General features: G+C 41.6%; 1 protein-coding gene across 1 annotated transcript in view; it reads right to left on the bottom strand.

The window, feature by feature from the left end:
• The window catches only part of focad (focadhesin), a 79,310-nt gene that overhangs the window by 1,598 nt on the left and 56,583 nt on the right, over positions 1–21,129 (bottom strand). Inside the window, 23 exon segments of the mRNA XM_034236623.1 lie at positions 780–855; positions 1,537–1,559; positions 1,562–1,622; positions 1,624–1,653; positions 1,655–1,789; positions 2,657–2,754; positions 3,466–3,643; positions 4,295–4,384; positions 5,134–5,394; positions 5,728–5,843; positions 5,963–6,091; positions 6,768–6,848; positions 6,925–7,027; positions 7,573–7,644; positions 8,324–8,401; positions 11,400–11,522; positions 12,021–12,140; positions 12,729–12,876; positions 13,856–13,945; positions 14,416–14,654; positions 16,216–16,326; positions 18,405–18,513; positions 18,607–18,648. Coding sequence (XP_034092514.1) covers positions 780–855; positions 1,537–1,559; positions 1,562–1,622; positions 1,624–1,653; positions 1,655–1,789; positions 2,657–2,754; positions 3,466–3,643; positions 4,295–4,384; positions 5,134–5,394; positions 5,728–5,843; positions 5,963–6,091; positions 6,768–6,848; positions 6,925–7,027; positions 7,573–7,644; positions 8,324–8,401; positions 11,400–11,522; positions 12,021–12,140; positions 12,729–12,876; positions 13,856–13,945; positions 14,416–14,654; positions 16,216–16,326; positions 18,405–18,513; positions 18,607–18,648 — 2,513 coding nt within the window.

Genomic DNA, 21,129 nt, shown 5'->3' with positions numbered 1-21,129 from the left:
GATCTGTTTGGTGTTTTGAAAACAGAAACGTATAAATATACCTTATATAGGTATGGCCCTACAATATATCATTTAAATATAGCATGATAGGTGTCCTTTAACACGAGCTGAAGAGATATTTTGTTCTACAACATTAAATACGTCAGTATATTCCCTACTGGTGAATGTCCGAAGCTTCTATATGTCATAAAAACTGTGGTTGCTAACAAGTGACTAAATGTCCTCACGCCTAACATTAGCCGCCTTGGTGACGTGAAGTCATGTGACCTTGAAGTAGTGTGTTTTTACTTAAGGTTTTTTATTCTTCCAATTTCATTTACACTTTTAAAATCATAAAATACGTGTTTTTATGTGTAGATTATCCTGTTGAGGAAATCAAGTAAGCATTATAAACATGCCACAGATCTGTTTTCCTGCAATACTCTAATGGAACATCCTGCTGCTTTTTGAGAGAGCCTTTGCGTTGCTAACTTCTGGGTCAGCCTACATACATACTGTACATACGCATCACTGCACCACTTTATAACTTGGTGTACATCTTTGGCCTCGTTACAAGCCTGACAGACTTTAATGGACATGAGTCAGCACGTCACTGTCGGTCCCTGAGAGCAGCAGGGTACTGTCATGGTACAGCACTAAAATAAATCCTGTTACATGGACAGAGACATTTCTGTTGAGTGAATTTAATAACAACCTTTGAAACCCTATCGTCTCCTCAGCTTTATGGATATACATTTCAAAACTGTGTATGTACGATGTTGTGTTTCTTTTTCTGTTACCTTTGGCTGAGCTGATGGTTGTGGCCGACAGACTCTGTCCAGGACCTTCTGTGATGCTGAAAAGCCAGTCTATGAACTGACACACACACACAATGTATACATCACTTCAGGGGACATTACATTGACTTACATGCATTTCCTGGAGACTTATCCTAACCTTAACCATAACCAACACATGCCTAACCCTTACCAAGTCTTCACCCTAAAATGAATGATTCCCCTCATGGGGACCTCCAATTTGTCCCCATAAGGGAGGCGAGTCCCCACACGTGACTGTATAAACAGATGTAGGGTCCCCCACAGGGAGAGGAATGCCACACACACACACACACACACACACACACACACACACACCACACACACACACACACACACACACCACACACACACACACACACACACCACACACACACACACACACACACACACACACACCACACACACACACACACACACACACACACACACACACACACACACACACACCACACACACACACACACACACACACCCACCCACACACACACACACAACACACCACACACACACACAACCACACACACACACACACACACCTACACACACACACACACACACACACACCACACACACACACACACACACCACACACACACACACACAACCCACACACACACACACACACACACACACACACACACCACACACACACACACACCAAAAGGAGCCCCACAGTGAGGTCATTTGTTTTGTAAATCAAAGTAGAGAACACCCTCACCTTGTGTGTCTGGCTGCTCCAGGCTCTTTGTTCAGAAGCAGAGCCAGGCTGTGGGGCATCCCAGCATGCACTGCGGCCAGGGCGTTGGTCAGTGGAGGACTCCTCACCGTACAGACACGTGTTGTAGGGTTTGGGGCTTGGAGCCGGGTTGCCACGGGAACCACTGGGCCCTAATGCCAAAGAGGAGGGGCATGGAGTGGTCCCCCCAGGAAACCACAGCTGCAGCAAACACCTGGAACAGGAAATGTGTGGCCTGCACAACAACACAAGAAATCTGAGTTTAGAAACAATAACTCAGATTTATTATTGCCTCTTAAGTCTTTTTATAGTACTAGCTATTGTCGTGGTGGTAGTGACATTTACAATCTGCCCGACAAGTAGTGTAGCTTCAACACTGGTCATTATTGTAGTGATGTTAATATGTTTACAATTATCAGCGTCACTAACTACGAAAATAAGGCCTGAGTTCAGATAAACTGGAAACAAAACGCAATCCAAATGAATTTGTAACATTTGGCGGTTACGTTGCGGGACAAATAAAGGATTTCTGATCTGATTATAATTATTATGATAAGTATATCAAATAACACAAAATGTTTTAACAAATACCCGAATCTCAATATTGCGACAATATGTACGGTTGACTTTTGATACTTTCAATACATATTTACAAAATGTGACTTGATAAATAATCATTGGTTATGTGGATATAATGACTGGGCAGGGAAAGACACATAATACAAATTAGAAAATGACATCACTTTACTGTTATGCAGCATTTAAAACTAGAAAAAGGCACCATAACGCGATATCTCCACATCTTAGAATACATCTAGTCTTATATCACTATATCGATATAATAGTGATGTATTGCCCAGACCATGACTGTCCATTTGATGTTGATTTCACTTTAAATGACGTACTTCAGTGTAAAACCTGTATTTGAGAAAAGTTAGTGGACAGGCCTGACAAGACCTGGGCTGCATTCCAACCCCCCCAGCAATGGCAGATTTCCCGAGCTTTACACCTGCATGCTGAAATAGCTGTAACTGTAGCATCTAAACACTGCCAGCTCTATCAGAAATCACCCTGCAGTTTGCAGCAGGGCTGACACACATACCTGTTTCGTGTCTCCACATGTGACGGGGGTTGCACCGTAGGCAACATTTCGGATGTGTCCCATCAGCTCCAGAAGCCACTCCATTCGTTTGGAAACGCCTAGAACAACAGAAACAACTCAAACTGTGGATTCGCTTAGAGATGGAAATCAAGAAACTGTAAAAATGATGACACACTATTGGTTTGCATGCAGAACAAATAAATGTAGTCATTCTTTGTGTTGTTTGCTAATAAATAAATCAGTGTGAAATTATTGACTTTGGTGTCACCTAGTGGTCGCATTACAAATAGCCTTTTTTTAAGAACTTGAAACTTAAAAGGGGAAATATCATAAAAAATATACCTTCAGTAATTGTAAAAAATACATTTTTAACATACATTTCTATCTGGTGTGCCTACCAACTGTAAAGTAAGACAAGCAATCTGTGGGCTTCCTAGCTAAGAAAACATTAGATCAATCATTCAGATTAGACATTCAGATTACAAATCTCACATGAAGTCTCCCACCGTCCAGTACCTCTACCCAAGGCTTAAGAACTACCTGAAACTACAAGCCAATCAGAAATAACTGCTTCATAAGACCCCTTAAAGAGACGGGCGCAAAAACGGAGCGTTTCAGAATAAGAAATACAGGTGTATTAAGAAAAATAAAATGTGTTAATCAAACATTTAAGCATCTATAGATGTTTTCGTAGAAACCTTTGGCTGTATGAACCTTAAAATAAGCATTATAATTTCTCTTTAATGGATAGTATGTTTTGTCACTTTCCTGTATGATGTGAACGCATAAAGAGCTGACTTATTCCTGACCTGTGTTAGGGTTGGTTGCTAGGCGACACTGGTAGAAGGTCTGCAGAAGGAGCCAGCCGACTCTGCGCTGGGGCCAGCCCTGGAGCACCCCCGCGATGACGTCATTGAGCCCCAGCAGGGGGACTCTGCCCTGGGAGGTCAGGTAGGCCAGCACGAAGCAGGTCTTCTCCATCTGAGCCTTAACAGCACAAAGCTTTATTTACTACAGTATTCATTTTATTTTACAAATGTACAGTGTTCTTTTTGCTCCCCAAAATAGTGTCAACATATTCATGTGGCAGGCTGCTAAGCACCTGCATGCACCACTTCTCATTTATCGTAGTTTCGGCAAACAAATAAATGAAGCAATCAGAATGACACTTTCTTCTACAATTCATGGCGTTAAGGCATTGTACAGAACAGAGAGAAGACAACATGTTTACCCAGCCAGTTTTGTAGGTTTCTTTTTTTACTTTTGACAGAGCCAGGCTAGCAGTTTCATAGTTTCCCTATGCTTCCAGTCATTATGTTAAGCCAGGCTAACCACCCCGACTCCAGCTTGAGCTTTGTACAGAGCTCACAGGCATGGGAGAAATATCCAACTTTTCAGATTTGTTTTGTTTTGCTGGTCTAAGCAAAGTTCATTTATAGGATTATATTCACAACAGAGTATGTGTTATACAACTTATGTCCAGCATTACAGGGGGCAATTCTAGCTTGTACCAGACCAAAACAAGAATTAAAATACTCACTGTATTTAAGACACAAGCAATACACTATAACATTTATCTCAGCAATGGTTAGCATATGTATTTTCTTTTTCCTTAACCCTGTCACATTTATAATGTACCTCGGTTACTTTCGTGATCCGGTCGATCTCTGCATCAGACATCTCAGACAGACATTTGGCGATTCCCACATACAAATCCACTTCATGATCCTGAACAAAAGCAGAAGGAATCTTTGTGAATGCTCTGGAATCACAGCTGATGCAGTACTCTGTGTCCTAAAATGTTTAACTGTTTGCATGAGAGCGGTTGTATGGGATTGGAAGTTGAGGCACTGAAAATATTTGATGTGTTTAATGTAAGAGCTGAAGCAGTGGAAATGTTGGTCTCAAACTTGTTTGGTTGTACATTCAACTTAGTTTCGTACAAAAGAAACCTGAATTAGTGGCTGGTAATGAGTTGGAAAGCAGTTCAATCAATCAATGTTTATTTATATAGCCCAATATCACAAATGTTACATTTGTCTCAGTGGACTTCACAGTGTGTACAGAATATCAGTATGACAATACGACACCCTCTGTCCTTAGACCCTCTATCCTTAGACCCTCACATCGTACAAGGAAACACTTCCAGAGAAAACCCACAGTTTAAAGGGAACATGGGAGAAACCTCAGGGAGAGCAACAGAGGAGGGATCCCTCTCCCAGGACGGACAGACGTGCAATAGATGCCGTGTGTAAATTGAAGAGATAATACATTTGACATTTTACAGTTGAATTGTTCCGGCCAGATAGATAAGTAAGAAGTTGAAGCTTCAGTTGGTGTGTAAACCAAGACAGACTTTCTTCTCACTGCTCCTTTCCATCATGGGCTACTAAAAACTGCTTTAATTGTACATGTTTTGTTTTGAAATAATGACCATGAGTGGAATAAAACCAATGACAACGTTTCCAGCCTTGTACCTGGATGTGGTTGGGCAGCAGGGAGAAGATCTTCTCCGTGGTGGAGCAGAGGAGGGTCCAGCAGCTGTTGGGGGGGTTGGGGAGGGCCATGGCCTGAGCCAGGCCCTGCAGCAGGGAGCGGCACAGGGCCAGGCGCTGGGGTCGGAGGTCGTCCTGGAACTGCTGCAGACCCAGACTCTCTGTGTGGACCTGCAGCTTGTCCTCAGCCACATGCTTCATCCACAGACCCAGACCCTCATACAGGTGGGCCCGGGTCAGGAGCTGGGGGGGAGAGACATCACCAGAGTCAGGTCCAACGGGAGGGCTGGAGATTAAAGCGTGCATCTTATGTCTAGGTTCCCCTAGATAATTATAATTATAGCCAGAATTGTCTTTCTAAGTTCCTTATAATACATTTCATCTGTGAAATAGGTGGAGAAAAAGTTTTTTTTTACTAGGATCATTTTTCTAAGTAACATGTTTTTCCTTCATCTGAAAAAACGGGTAATAGAATGTGAAAATATTAAGTTTGAATTAATTAATTGGTCGAATGATTAACTTCTACACGCAAAAAGCACTTACTTCAATGTCAAATGTTACTCAAGAAGAACTTACACTGAGGCTGTGCACAAGAGGTGGGGCCAGCCAGGAGCCCAGGAAGAGAGATGCACTCTGGGAAGTCTGAGCCTGACAGGATGCGAGGCACAGACACTGGTGCTGCACGTCCTCTCCTGGGGAGGAACCAGACGTGAGAGGGGGTCGGCCTCCTCAGGAACATCAGAGAACTCTTCAGAGAACTCTTCAGAGAACTCTTCAGAGAACTCTTCAGAGAACTCTTCAGAGAACTTACCGAAGCTGAGTCTCATCAGAGGGGACAGCACGGCGCTCCAGTTGATGGGGGGGTACTGGAAACTGGATCCAACGGAGGCCAACGGGGTCAGAGCCGTCTTCACCAGAGATGGAGGGGAAAACTCTGGACCTGGAGATTCATAAAAGCAAGAAGAAAGTTCTAGCAGAGGCAGCAATATATATATAAATCTATTTCACTCAGTGGACTTTCTTAAACGACACTTCTTTTTAGATTTTTATTTTATTTGCAACCCCTTTTAAATGGTGTTTTGATTTTCATTATATATTATTTTTATATTGTTTTATTTATTTCAACGGTTTAATACGTTTTATTTAAATATATAAAAAAGTGTTTTATTAGCGACACTCCCTCTTTTAATCTTTTGTTTGTTCTTCTCTGTTTTCATGTGTGATGTGTGCCATGTTGCTCTTTGAGCTGCACCTGGTGCATGGAAAGCGCTTTACAAATAAAGCGGTATTATAGCTTAAAGTATCATTTTCACTGAAGCCCCACGAGGCAACAAGAAAGATACACTCTGGAAATTCAATTTCTAAGTGTGATATCATTTCTCCTCTGTTGTAATACCTTTAGACCACAATCCTTTTTTCTTAAATAACAGATGGGAAAGAGTTTCTGACAGGAATCATTTTAACGTCAAAGAGAACACATTAGAAATAAAACAAAGCAATTCCACCAGCACTTGTTCCCCACATTCTATTTAGTTCAACTTTATTAAACAAACATATTTGTAGACAAAATCGCCACAGACACACTGATTGGAAGGAAATATAATGAATCAACAAACCTTTTCTTCCTGCCTCTGTGATGAAGTCAATGATGGATCTGAGGAGACTTTTCTCTGAGAGGTAACTGAAGTCCTGAGGAACTGAGGACAGGAGGACATGGAGACAGATATATCACAGCTCCTCATCTTATCCACAGACACCAGATTGTGCTCCTACCTGCTGTGTGGCTGTGACTGGTGGACATGTGGGCCAGCTGCAGGTGTCCCAGCAGACAGGCGCTGTTGGACTGCAGGCCGATGGCTCCAGAGAAGGTGATGATCTGCACAAACATCAGGTGGACTTTATTCAGCACAATTTGTGACATTTTTTCAACTGAGCAGCAGGTAGATAAGACATCGCACATGGATTAAAGGTAACATCAAGTAGAACATTAAAAAACAGTAAAGATATACATATCAACAGGAAGGTAGTACGTGTATACATATCAAAGTGAAGGATGTACTGTATATCTATAGAGATATCTATTGGAATCAACAGTATAGTCACCTTCAAAAAACACCTCAAACACCATCTGTTCACTCAGGCCTTTGGCCTCAACTAATATACAGTACCCAGCAACCTGTTCCTGTTTTGTTTTCTTCAGCCTATGTATCTGTATGATTATTATTACTTTTTGTTTTGTTACTTCCCATTGTAAAGCGTCCTTGGGTTTCGTGAAAGGCGCTATATAAATTGAAATTATTATTATTATTATTATTATTATAGTCAAATGGTGTCCATTTCTGAAATGACTTCTGACATCTTGTAGTATTCAGAAATAATAATTAGAGAGGGAAGGTGAAACCTTTGAAGATGTTTCCGTACCTGTGTGACGGCTCGGATCACCTGGTTCAGGCGGCTCTGCTGCGGAGAGGACAGCTCCAGCTCACCGGTTTGCTGTTCAACGAGACAAGCGGCCAATAACACTGACAGTAGAGGAAGAAACTCACCAATGAGAGCAACTTTATGTCATACACGATGACGTAGTATACTTGAAATAGTGGCTCTGCAGCAGGTATACTCGACATTGAGAAACGGCCACTATCATCGTCTCCCCCGGGGGTAAACCTATTTCATTAACAGATGTCAGCATTGGCTGCTGACTCATCACCTTCTCAGGTGACTTACCTCAGCAGTTGCAGACCACATTTTGGCCTTGGTGTGTCTCAACAAAGTGATACATTTGGTCTTATTTCAAACAGGAGCATCTGTAGATTAGTTCTATACTCCATTCTGTTATGATCCATTAAGTATGGCACAGTTCAAAAACCTGCTCTTTGTTATCTCACCAACATCTTAAGTGTAAGAGCCTTTCATTTTCAGGCAACAAATACATCAAAAGTGGAACAAAAGAAAAGAGGACCAACCAGGGGACGACAATACTCCACATTGACATCATTTGTTTTAAAACTATAAATACCTTGCCAGATAAATCTCTAACAGAAAGTTGATTTGAAATTAGTAGCAATTTCTGTCTGAAGATCATGGCACTGATAAGAAACATCACAATAATACAAGACAACTCTTCCAACTATTCATCAAATCATATTTCATTTAGCATTGAAGGACTCCTCACCTGGAAGAGGTAGCTCTCAGACCCCACCAGCGCCACCAGGCCGTTGACGGCAGCCAGCCGCTGCATTGTGGGACAGCCCTGAAACACACAGCCAATCAGAACATTGGGGAAGCACATTTATTTTGCAGATAAAGTTGAATCTTTAAACAGCAGGAATCCTGGCTACTTTCAGATGTCTTAAAGCAGGGGTACTCAAATACAAATCTTAAAGGTCCAAAATAAATGTTTCAATAAGACAAAGGTCCGTTTATTACGGTCATTCAAACTTTTAAACAATTGCAACAAGATTCTTAACTCCAGGTTGCAAAAACAAAAATAATCTGTATGCAGCAGTTTTCATTGTTATTGTGTCTGTGCTTGACCCCTCAGAGTCGCAGTGTAAGAGCTGCACAGTTATGAATAAAGGCAGCTGCACCCTCTTTCATTCAGCATTCCCATTATTGCTTTATAAATGTCTTGCCCCCTTGTGTGTCCACTGAGGTTCGTCAGGCCCAACACATCTTCAACAAACTCCCCCTTTGCCTCATCATAACAACTCACAAACACCAGCAACTGAGCATTGTCAGTGGTGTCAGTGGACTCACCCACAGCTAAGGAAATGCACTGTGCATTTTTTATTCCATCACAAAGCTGATGAATCAAATCACCAGCCAGTATTTCTGTTCTTCTGGTTGCTGTGGAATCTGAGAGGGAGATTTGCTTGATTTGGCCTGTTATTTCCTCTTTTTGTTTGCCTTCAACATGGTCTCCATCACTTCAGTCATGCATTCTTTTATACTGCAGTTATTATCCAGTGGAAAGTCCTTACCTACTGGCCTAGTTCAATCAAAGTGGTTACTTTTTTTTGGCTGGGCAGTGTAGTTTTACACACCGTCTGATTTGACTTTCTCAGGACATAAAACTGTTTTTTGGGGGCAGACCCCCTCAAAGAAAAAATATATTTACACACGTAAGGTCATCATCTTAATAGTTGTGTATGCTCATCCGTGAGCAGAGCATCAAGTTGACATGTCTATTACAGCTGAATGCGGCGATTACCATCTTGTTCAGCGAAACGCCTCACAAACGTATTAAGATCAACAGCTTTAGTGCGTTTTGATTGAATGCTGAGTACAGTCAAACTGACAGTCTCTTCTCTGTCATTGTAGACCGCAAATACCTCATTCCTTCAGTGCTTGGGTCCGAATGCTTCTCGTTTTGCGCCGTCCAGTTCAAAATGAAATCGCCGCCAATCATATGTCCACGCTCGCGCCAGGACCGGGGGAGGGGTTACATGACGTGCATCTTGTGCTGCATTCACTTGCACTCGGACATTAGAGACTTTCTCTCATAAATGTCCGATGAGCCACAACTTTTCTTTCAAAACAAAGCTGCCAACTGGGGTGGCAGCTAGGGTGGCAAGGCCTATTTTTAGGGTGTCAGTTGCCACCCCGGTAGGTGAAACTAGGCTACTAGCTACAGTACAGATGGAACTAGATGAGCTCTTAACTCTCGCTCTGAATTTTTTTTTTTAAATTCTCGCTCTGACTTAGACAGGTTGAAAGAGACACACACATTTTTCCCACCCGCAGTCCGCGAAGACCCGCCCTACTGTGCCTCTGATTCGCAGATTGTTTGGGGGGAAAAAACGCTGACTGGATGCTGAATGTGATTGGACCAAAGCGTTGACACACACAGGTGGAACACAGTGGAACAGTCAGACATGCAGAGCGCTGTTTGCAGTGGACATAGCGGAGAATTTTGACTCGTTGCGAATGCGTTGTGGCGATGTCTCACATATAATACAGAGAGATCATACATATGAAAAGTATAATTTGCTCAGAGTCCGGAGACAGTGGTGGTTCGGTCCGGATCCGGACCGGAGTCCGTAGTTTGAGGATGCCTGTCTTAAAGGAATAAGACCTCCATCGATTAGTTGACTTCGATCAACAGGAAAATAATCGGTTACTTTTTGATAAATGATTAATCGTTTGAGTAATGTTTCATGTTCAATGATATGGTTATTCATTGTATTTTAAGAGGCCCCACAACAACAGGCTAATGGACTGTTAGTGAAAACAAGCCTGTTTTGAATGTTGATTATTGTGCATTCTCCAAAGAAGAAAACAAATCAGCTTTTTACGGCTTCATTTAATAATAAATCATTTAAGACATCACCTTACACTTTTTTTTTTTTATTCCTAAAATAATCAGCTGATTGATTGAGAATAAGCGTTTTCATCAAGTGAGAGAAATTCTTCACTATGAGACGCCCCCCTTGAAGAGATGTAGTAAATACATGATCTAATCAGAGAGGGTAAAATTAGACTCAAGTAGAAGTACAGGTACTCTGTTTAAAAGTACTCTGGTAAAAGTTGTACTGACTAAACGTCTTTACTCAGGTAAAAACAAAGAAGTATGGGCTTTGAAATGTTCTTCAGTAAAAAGTAGCCATAACTACCATCTGTTTTATAGAACATCTCCCTCATATATGGCCGTGGGTCATTAGGAATGTTACATTTTCATTTTTTCACTTTTATCCAAAGCGACTCACATACTCAGTACTGTGGGCAATCCCCACAGGAGCACTTTGGGGTGAAGGGTCTCAGGGACACAACGACATGCTGACTGCTGTGGGGTTTGAACCTGTGCTCCCCTGATCCCAACACCAACGCTCTATCCACTGAGCCACAGCCTCCCACGTCTCTGTCCTGAGTCATCTCAATAACTTCACCTGTCTCTGCCTCTTCCCTAACTTTCTGCCTTGCCCCGTTGAAATAGCTTCATAGGCTACTGGCACAGTTTGAGCTAAGCTGCCATTGGTCCCTCTTCTTTAGAGGAAACCAAGACATGATGAATGCACCGATCGTGTTTTCTGTATGACATCAGGGTGGAAATAGGAGAGCAATGACTAATGATGATCATGCCACGAATGCAGATTAAAAATAAATGAATGAGCCTGAAAATAAATAGTGGAGTAAAGTACTGATACCAGAACATCTACATCGTACACTAACAAAGTATTTGTACTTCATTACTTCCCACCCCTGTATATAGAGCAGCAGTACATAGGAAAAGAATTCAAAAGACGTAGTACCTCTGCCAGGAGAATCTTCACCCAGGCAGCCAGCAGGCGGGGCTGGATGTCCTCGGCCTTCCCGTGGCCGGACATGGACAGGCCGTGCACCACCAGCCCCAGAGCCAGGGAGAAGCCTGGGGTCTGGACAGAACATTACAACGCACAGAGACACAGGGGTTAGAACAGGGGGGCTCATTTTGGTTCAGGGGACACATGCAGACAAATCTGATCCCCAGTGGGCCGGAGCAGTGACATCACTGCATAATAACCTCCGAGTTACCACAACTCCTTCCCTTTGTCTGAGTGCAAAAAAGTACATTCTGAAAATGTTCACATTTAATTAACTATCTTTTTACAAAACATTATGAACAACCTGACATTCCTTAAGATAAATAGGTGTACCACCACCATACTAACTACAGTGGGAACTAGTGAGGAAGAAGGTTAGGTTATCACCCTGCCTTTGTAAATGTATAAAATGTATACATTCAAAATACATAAAAGTTGTGAAAATTGCAATTAATGTCTTCTCTAATTTGTACAGTTTACAAAGTCAAACAATGCCTTTTGGAATATACATTAAACTGCTATAACTCAGTGGATTTTATGGCATGATCTCTCAGTAATGGTGCTGCTGACCTGCTGGCTCTCCTCGGTCAGGGTGCGCAGAGAGGTCATGACCTCCTCAGCCTTGGCAGCGTCTATGATGTCTGCACTGAAGGCCGACACACACACACACGCCACAGAGTACGCCAATACCTGCCGGATGCACACATGTTCAAAGACAAAAAGGATAATACACAACAACACATATTTTTCTGATAAGAATTCAGGCTTTCTTTATCTAAAGTATACCATACACCTTCAGCCTGCTTGCTCCACATCTGTTATGCTATACATATCCTCAGTAGAAAATAAATATATTCAGAAGAGTTTATAAACACTATAACATATACAGAATAAATAAGAATACTCTCTTGTACACCAATCTGCTAAACATATAACATACTGTATAAATATATATGTATAATGTATAAACTATTTACATACAACAATTGGTCACAGTAGCTTTATATTCAAATATATCCTGTGAGTGAGTGCAAATTGGCCACAATATGTACAAATATATAACATTGTTCGTGATTATAGAAAGGGAGAACCTGAACAAACTATGAAGCATCCACAGGTGAGTTGTCTCTTATTTTAAGGATTTAAAAAAACATTCCTCAAAAAGCAAACTTGCACCAAAAGAGAAAAACATACTGTTAACTGAAGAAGGAAACAAAATAACAAACACTGTCTTATCAAAGGACAGCAAACACTCTGAGAGGGGGGGGGGGGGTGTACCTCCTGCAGCATGCGCCCCTGCCCGCTGCTGTCCTGCAGGGTGGACAGCAGTCTGTCCAGGGTCTGGGACACGTGGACTTGTTGCTCCGTCAGTCCACTGCTGCAGATAGAGGCCAGCACCAGACCCAGGCCCAGCACACAGCCCGTGCTGAGGGGGGGGGGGGGGGGGAGACTCCAGGTCAGAACGCTGGGTTCATTGTAAAGTCACATGTTGTAGCTTTTGTGCATTCTTTGTATTGTATTGTTATTCCCTACTGGTTGGCCTCTATCATATACGCAGTGGTGGAAAGTAACTATGGAAAAGTACTCGGCACTGCACTTAAGTACATTTTTCAGGCACTTGTACTTTACCCGAGTATTTTCATTTTATGCTACTTCATACTTCTGCTCCACTACACTTTGGCAGCAAATGTTAATAATTACTTTTGCAGGTTTATATTATTAATACAAACATGAAATCAACTAATACACTATGATGTTCTGTTATGGATGGAGATACTAGTTATCAATGTTCTCTCATCCTTAACCAGCTGTAACTCAACATGATAGACACACATGAATCAATTATTAATCCAACTAATATTATTTAAAAAATTGCCACTTTGGATAACAAGCACTTTTAGATGTGGTACTTAAATATATTCTGATGCAAATTATTTTGTACTTTTACTTAAGTATCATTTTGAATGCAGGACTTGAGTCCACAAGTGTTTGCTTTAGTCCTAATAAAGCAAACACTGCTTTATTAGGACTTCTTCTTAAGTATAAGATGTGAGTACTTCTTTCAGCACTGCATATAAGTTAATATTTACATTAATCATGTGACCGTCTGTGTTTCCTGTAGATATGTAATTGCTCTTTATACTGCACTGTTAGTGTACAGTTTTACTAGTATGCTGCTGTGTTTATTGTATTTTTGTAACTCGGCACAACAATTTCCTTCGGGATAAATAAAGTCTTATCTTATCTTAAGCTAGTCTGCGTTGTCCCTTTGCTGTGAGACGAATACAGGATTTCTGATTCAACTTGAATGTTCACTGTGTGATTTTAGGACTTCTATGCATGAAGTAAAGAATCAGAATATTATTTCCCCCACTTCACATCACGTGTCAGGGCTCAGCACTGACTTGTACTCCAGGTCGGGGTTGAAGGCGCTGCCCTCCAGAGCGTCCAGAGCGCTGCGGAGGACATCAGTGTCCTTCTGGACCGAGACATCACTGCAGAGCAGAGAGAGACAGAGTATTAAGGATGGGTTACAGCAAGGGTGTCAAACATAAGGCCCGCGGACCAAAACCGGCCCTCCAGAGGGTGCAATCTGGCGGGATGAAAAATTACAGAAAATACATTAACTGTAAATACAGTTTAATTAAATTAATTGAAATGTTATATATTCTCAAGGAAGTGGGATTACTGAACCTACAAAGTAGTTTTGATCATAAAGTAAAATACTATATTGTTCCCCAGATACTGAGATCTGTGAGTTGTAATGAATGTGTAAATGATAAACTGAGGAATGATATTGTTGAAATTACACTTATTTTTCTGAATACATTTCAGGATGTTCAAAATGTGTTGTAAAATGATAGTTCATTAAATGTGAACAGATCAGATTTTGCAGTATGTGGCCCCTGAACTAAAATGAGCCCCCCCTCTGGTCACAACGTGTGTTTGCGTCACCCCCACAGACCTGAGGCGCTGCTGGTGCAGGCTGGACAGCACCATGCCCAGCGCCAGGCCGGAGTGGAACTGCAGGGCCTGGGAGTCCTCTGCGGAGCTGGAGCCCGGCAGCCCGGCCTGCAGCGCTGACAGGACCTGGAGCAGCCCCTCCCTCTGCCACACCACCAGCACCGGGACCAGCAGGGACAGGGCCAGGCTGGCACAGGAGCGGGCGATTGCGCTCGCCGTGTTCTCCCCCGAGTAGGAGCGCTGTACAGGGGGCGAGGAGGGGACAACTGATTGGTTCTGCCAGTCAAACAACACAGCAGTGTATTCCAGTAATCTATACATTACAAGTCAGAGAATAACATATATAGTAGAGGAACAAACCCCCCAAAAAGGCTTTCGTTTTTGAGATACCCCTACCCGAATTAGAACAAAGCACAACCATGTTCTTTCAGTACTTTAATATTTGTACTTTATGAAATGGATGGTTGTATACAAAATCTTTCCTACTAAATTATTTGGAACCTTGAACATTTGGGCTCCTTTGAAGGGGGCCTGCAGCCTAATCCCATGTATCTCTGGAGATAATGATCAGACAACATTTGGACTAGATGTTCACAGAGAGACAAAGCATACAATGATGCCTGTAAGTAAGAGAACAACAACAAGGCATTCTTTATATTATTGATGTGTCAGTTATTTTCCATAACTATTTAAAGGAGACCTATCATGCTATATTTGAATAATATATTGTAGGGCCATACCTATATAAGGTATATTTATACGTTTTCTTTTTCAAAATACCAAACAGATCATGCATTTTAGCCATGCCTCATTTTGCTCTCCTCCACCCTGTCTTTGCATGAGCTGCAGCTGACCACGCCCCCTTCAAAGGAAGGGGCCGAGTTACGACGTCATGTTACCATGCTGTTACCATGCTGTTACCATGCTGTTACCATGCTGTTACCATGCTGTTACCATGCGGTTACCATGCTGTTACCATGCTGTTACCATGCTGTTACCATGCTGTTACCATGCTGTTACCATGCGGTTACCATGCGGTTACCATGCTGTTACCATGCTGTTACCATGCAGTTACCATGCTGTTACCATGCTGTTACCATGCTGTTACCATGCTGTTACCATGCTGTTACCATGCTGTTACCATGCTGTTACCATGCCACGGCAACCTCTCATTCCCTTGATTGGTGGAGAGTTGCCCATATAGGCGAAGCTCCTCGTTCCTGACGTCAGACTATTTTCAAATCTGGATCAGTCTGTATCAGATCTGTTAAAGCCCCGTTTTTAGAGATTTGGGTATGGAGGAAAAGAGAGAGGGTCGTGTTTTCTGACACTTGGTGAGTTCCCTGACACACCGGGGACACATATTCATGAATAAAAGACGTACAAAAGTGCATTTTGCTTGATAGGTCCCCTTTAAGTTAGTAGGCTACTTTTGAAAAGAAAAAAAGAAAACAATTATTAATGTTCAAAATAGTCTGGTTTACTCACTTTAAAGTGAATTTGAAATGTGATGAATATACAATATGTGGGGATTTTAAATGTGTACAAACTGAAGGAATTAAAATGTGAATACTTAAATGTATTTTTTCATTTTGTCATGATGCAACAACCAACATCACCTTATCAAGCATGACTAACCCTTGTTGTTACATTGATTTAATATACATATTAAGAGGTGATGTTAATGGTTTTGTATTTTAAGCCTCAATGGTATATCAAGAGTAAGATTGAACACTGGATTCAAACTTCAGAAGGACTATCTGCTGTGACCTGGTATACATTTACAGTATCTGAGACTCACGTGCAGGAACCATGGGAACACCTGTCCTGAGGGCCGGTAGCTGCTGATGCTGAGCAGAGTGTTCAGCACCATGGCCAACCAGGAGGCAGTGGGCACGAACTCTGGCCCCGCCTACAGAGGAGAGACAGTGAAGGAGAGATATTAATGAATAGTAACAATAGGAATACATCAAATGTATACAGTGCTACTCCCAGTGCTCAAAGACGCTTTACAACAAAATAAAAACAATAAAAACAGCCCTGAGTGGGGTAGAGCAGTGGTTCTCAAATGGGGGTACGCGGACCCCTAGGGGTACGTTGGAGTACTGCAGGGGGTACGTGAGATTTATTTTATGTTAATGAAAAAAGAAAACATAATTAATGCATTTAAACAAACTACTAATAGTAGATTAACTACTTTATTCAAAGATATACAGTAATTCTGGATAATAAAATGGGAACAATAAACGGGTTGCTCTCTTTTCCTCTCCCTCTCCTGACAGCCCGTCAGTCTCGTGCAGCTCGCTGAACCTGTAATAAGTGACCCGACAGTAAAGAATACATTACATTGCATTTAGCTGACGCTTTTGTCCAAAGCGAATACATATATTTATAACTAGTTTAGCTAGTTCCAGAGTCGATTAACTAGCTAAGTGTGTTAGGTCTAACTCTTAGTGTATTTTGGTCCGCTCACCGGTCCGTCACAGCGGCGGAGCTGTGATCATGCAGAGCTGCGTGTTCTCCATCAGCAGCAGCTGATCTGATCTCTGATCTCTCTCTCGCGTCCGGTTAGACTTCACTCGCGTTTATGTCCACATCTATCAGATCTAACTAGTTCTAGTTAATTATATGACTGCCTGCTTATCAAAGGACCTAAACAATAAGCGTTGCTTGGCAACGGCGTGTGGCCGCAAAGTATAGCGCAGCATTTTGCATGTTTATATGAGGGGTCAAAATCCCATGCTCATAACATGCTCATATATTTGTTTCTCTTCATTCCCCACGCCCCAAAATAAATAAATAAATATACCAATTTTAGGAAAAGTAAGGAAGTTTGAGCAGTGTGGGTTTTATATGAACAGAGTTAAACATATTTCAAAACGCGAAGTGTAATAACTGCAGGTTGCCTCCCTGTCAGAATGACAAAGATCCTCAGTGAAGCTCAAGCCCATGTTTCACTACATTGTAAGTACAATTTATTAAAAAGATCAGTTCAATGCAACTAATGTCGTCTCAGTGTTATTGCATGATGTTGAAATTGGTTTGCTATGAATTTAATGATGGATTGTAAACATTTGAAATGTAGCATTTAAGTGTTTCTCAGTTACAAGGTTGTTGTTTTAATAAATCAGACACTGATGGTGCAGCACTGTACTGTACCTCTTTATATAGGCTTTTCCCCCTAACAAATAGTTTTTGCGCCGATCAGGGGGTACTTGGCTGAATATTTGTTTCAAAGGGGGTACATTATTGAAAAAAGTTTGAGAACCACTGGGGTAGAGGATTATAGGTTGAAAGCAAGAGAGAACTGGGGAGTATACTACCAAGCCAGATCAGTGTGCTAGCGAGGTATGTCGAGCCTAAAGCCAAGTATTCCGTACTGCGAAGGTGGCTCTCTTTTAACCTGGCTGGATGGCCATGGCATCCGGACCAGGTTATGTTCAGAGTTTGAGCTTGAAATCCTGCTTCCTTTAAAATAGTGTGCCTTTGTAGTGTTGAGATGAGAGGCAACCCGTCATCAGGATGAAGTTTACTTGCAGATGAGTGCAGTATAATTCCATAAAACCATAATTTTCCCACTTTGGAACATGTTTTTAAGACTCGTCCATACCTGTCAAGGTCTTATTACAAGCTGTCACCAGAGTGAGTTATTTACTGCGGGTGCCATAGGGTGTTGTGTCATGCGATTGGTTGAGTTTTGACCCCAAAAGCGGATATGGTTTGACCTCCATAGCGGGAATGTGTGTGAGAACCAGAGGCAGTTTTAGTACTAGACTTAGCTCCTACAGTCAGAAAGAACCTTCATCAAGCCAACCATAGGTGAAGTCTAGTGCTACTAGATAAAACAGATAGTGTGTGTCATACTTGTGACTTATATGAATATCAGTTCACATTTAATGACCAATTCATGCTAAAAGCAGGAAATTCCAAAGGGTTCACACACGTTTCCTGCCACTGTGTCTACAGACAGTAAAACAGTGGGTCTCTCACCCTGAGGCTGCCTTCACTGTCAGCAGGAAGGTTGCTCTCATATTTAGCCAGCACTGAAGCCAGGCCGCTCAGAGCCAGGATGGAGTTTCCCTGAACCACCGGACTGTCCCTGAAGTACACACAGAACATACCAGTTAGTACTGACATTTATATCAAGGTGTGACCTTCAGATCCCCTCAACAATGTTTCTGTGAGGACTCACTTTGTAGCAGTTTTGATGACGTCTGTCAGCTGATCTCTGGCCCTGAGAAGAAAAAGATGGAGGAAAGAAAAAGAGAAGTGCATTATGAGAGGACCCTCTCCTGCTAATGAAAGGATGTGGAACACCAGCATGTATTCAAACTGTTTGTTCTTTACTCTGTGTGTTTGAAAATGTGCCTTTATGTTAAAATAACAGAAATATAGTGTAAGGTAAGAAGAACATATATGTTGTTATTGCAGATACTTTCATGGAGATGGGATTGATGATGATGATGATGAAATGTCTACAATAAAAAGGTAAATTAAGAAACCTTTAATAGTAAAGCAGTTTTTTCCCCACATTGATCATTATAATGATGTATCTTTATTTGTAACTGTGTATACCCTCTTGTGCATACAACATTTGGAATGAAATTAGAAATGCTGCCACCTGTCCTGAAGAAATGTTATATGTTTGGTCATCTTACATACATGTAGTTCACTGTAGTTTGCCATATATTGTCATATTTTCCTTATCCTAAGTGTTCTCTAAGTGTTTTTTTAGCTTTTAAGGTTCTTTGTATAGTTATATTTAAATTTGGTGTAAATAGTTGTCTTTAGTATCCTATCCCATGTTAAATTGTTTCTTAAAAATACTTATTTTTTGATTATCCTTGTATATTTATTTGTTTACCTACTATTGCAACTTATTTTCTTAGATTGTTTATGTTCGCACCACCAGATACCAAAGCTAATTCCTTGTATGTGTAAACCCGTTATATATACAGTCTATGGTGTAAACGTACCTGGCAATAAACTTGATTCTGATCTTCGATACATTTGAGAGAAACTGAAGGATGTTCACTTATTTCACAACCTTTTTCTTAAAAGGTTGAGTTAAGAAAAAAAAGATGAATAAGATTACACAAAAAAACTAAAACAAGTATCACCATTTGGTTTATTTTGCCCTTTACTACATCATACCACTTAACATCTTTAGTAGTTCACTTTGTGTGTGTGTGCGTGTGTGTGTCCTAGCATTACTATACTTGTGGGGACCTACATCTGTTTACATAGTCACGTGTGGGGACTCGCCTCCCTTATGGGGACAAAATGGAGGTCCCCATGAGGGGAATCATTAATTTTAGGGTGAAGACTTGGTTAGGGTTAGGGTAAGGGCAAGGTTAAGGGTAAGGGTTAGGCATGTGTTGGTTATGGTTAAGGTTAGGATAAGTCTCCAGGAAATGCATGTAAGTCAATGTAATGTCCCCTGAAGTGATGTATACATGGTTAGGGTTAAACCCTACAACACGGTCTGTACGGTGAGGAGTCCTCCACTGACCACACCCTGCCGCAGTGCATGCTGGGAATGCCCCACAGCCTGGCTCTGCTTCTGAACAAAGAGCCCTGGAGCAGCCAGACACACAAGGTGAGGGTGTTCTCTACTTTGATTTACAAACAATAGAGGCTTTTCATTTCTCTAACTCCCCTCCTCGACTCCTATCCTCGTGTCTTAGTGCCGCCCACAGGAGATGCGAGCGGAGGAGTCGAGGAGGAGAACCGAGGAGAGAGGAGGGGAAGCAGCAGGCGGTTAGAGAAATGAGAACTCCTCTCCTCTCATTTTAAAGAGACGTCCATTAATGATGACAGGAGGCACAGCAGCCCTCTGTCTGATGGACAGATGTGTTCATGACCACTTATATATTTACTTTGATTCATTCACCGTGCGGTATAATGAGACAATAACAGGCTACAGATTCGGACACACATATATATGTATATACATATATACAATTTCAGAATCAAACAAGTATGAGAGCACTCTCATAATAACGTAACACAATCAGAGACTGGATATATCCCCCCCCCCCACCCCTCTCTCTGGTCGCTGAAATGGGGAATTGAAATTACGGGCCAAAAGTTGTATTTACAAGTATTAAAAGTAAGCAGAGGCAGGGCTGGGCGATTTGGCCTAAAAATAAAATCGCGATTTTTTCTAACTAATGGACAATTTTCGATTTAAACCTCGATTTTTTTTCTGTTTTTTTCTAAACAAACCAGACCAAGGCTCTTTTAAGTGAACGACGGGAGCCGGCTCTCGCCCGCGAACGAGCCGTTTTTTTGTTTTTTTTGCGGAGGGATCTAGATCGGCATGAAGGCACATTATGCAATGTGCACATCATCCCGCTTATTACACATGGCCACATTCTCAACAAAGTAACGACATGACTCCCAATATTAATTGAAATGCTTTTATGGATTTAGAAAATGATTTTATTGACTTAAAAAATAGTTTTATGTATTGATTTAAATTGACAAGCATCCGCTAAGAAAAGTAGTCCGTTGTTACTGTTTGAACTAACGTAGCAACGGCAGGAACTGCTTCGATAGTGTTTTTGAGGAGCTTTTTGATTACAGATTTGAAAACATCGTTGCTTGCTTTAAAAGTAGCACACTTCATGATGTCAGACCTTGAGAAGTATCTAGATATCCCTGCCCTAATGCCAAAGTAACTGCCAACTGAATATGTGTCGCCGTTTGATGT

This window comes from Gymnodraco acuticeps, unplaced genomic scaffold (assembly GCF_902827175.1).
Source record: "Gymnodraco acuticeps unplaced genomic scaffold, fGymAcu1.1, whole genome shotgun sequence".
Lineage (NCBI taxonomy): Eukaryota > Metazoa > Chordata > Actinopteri > Perciformes > Bathydraconidae > Gymnodraco > Gymnodraco acuticeps.
The sequence above is the reverse complement of the archived record's forward strand: the minus strand, read 5'-3'. Positions and strand labels throughout refer to the sequence as shown.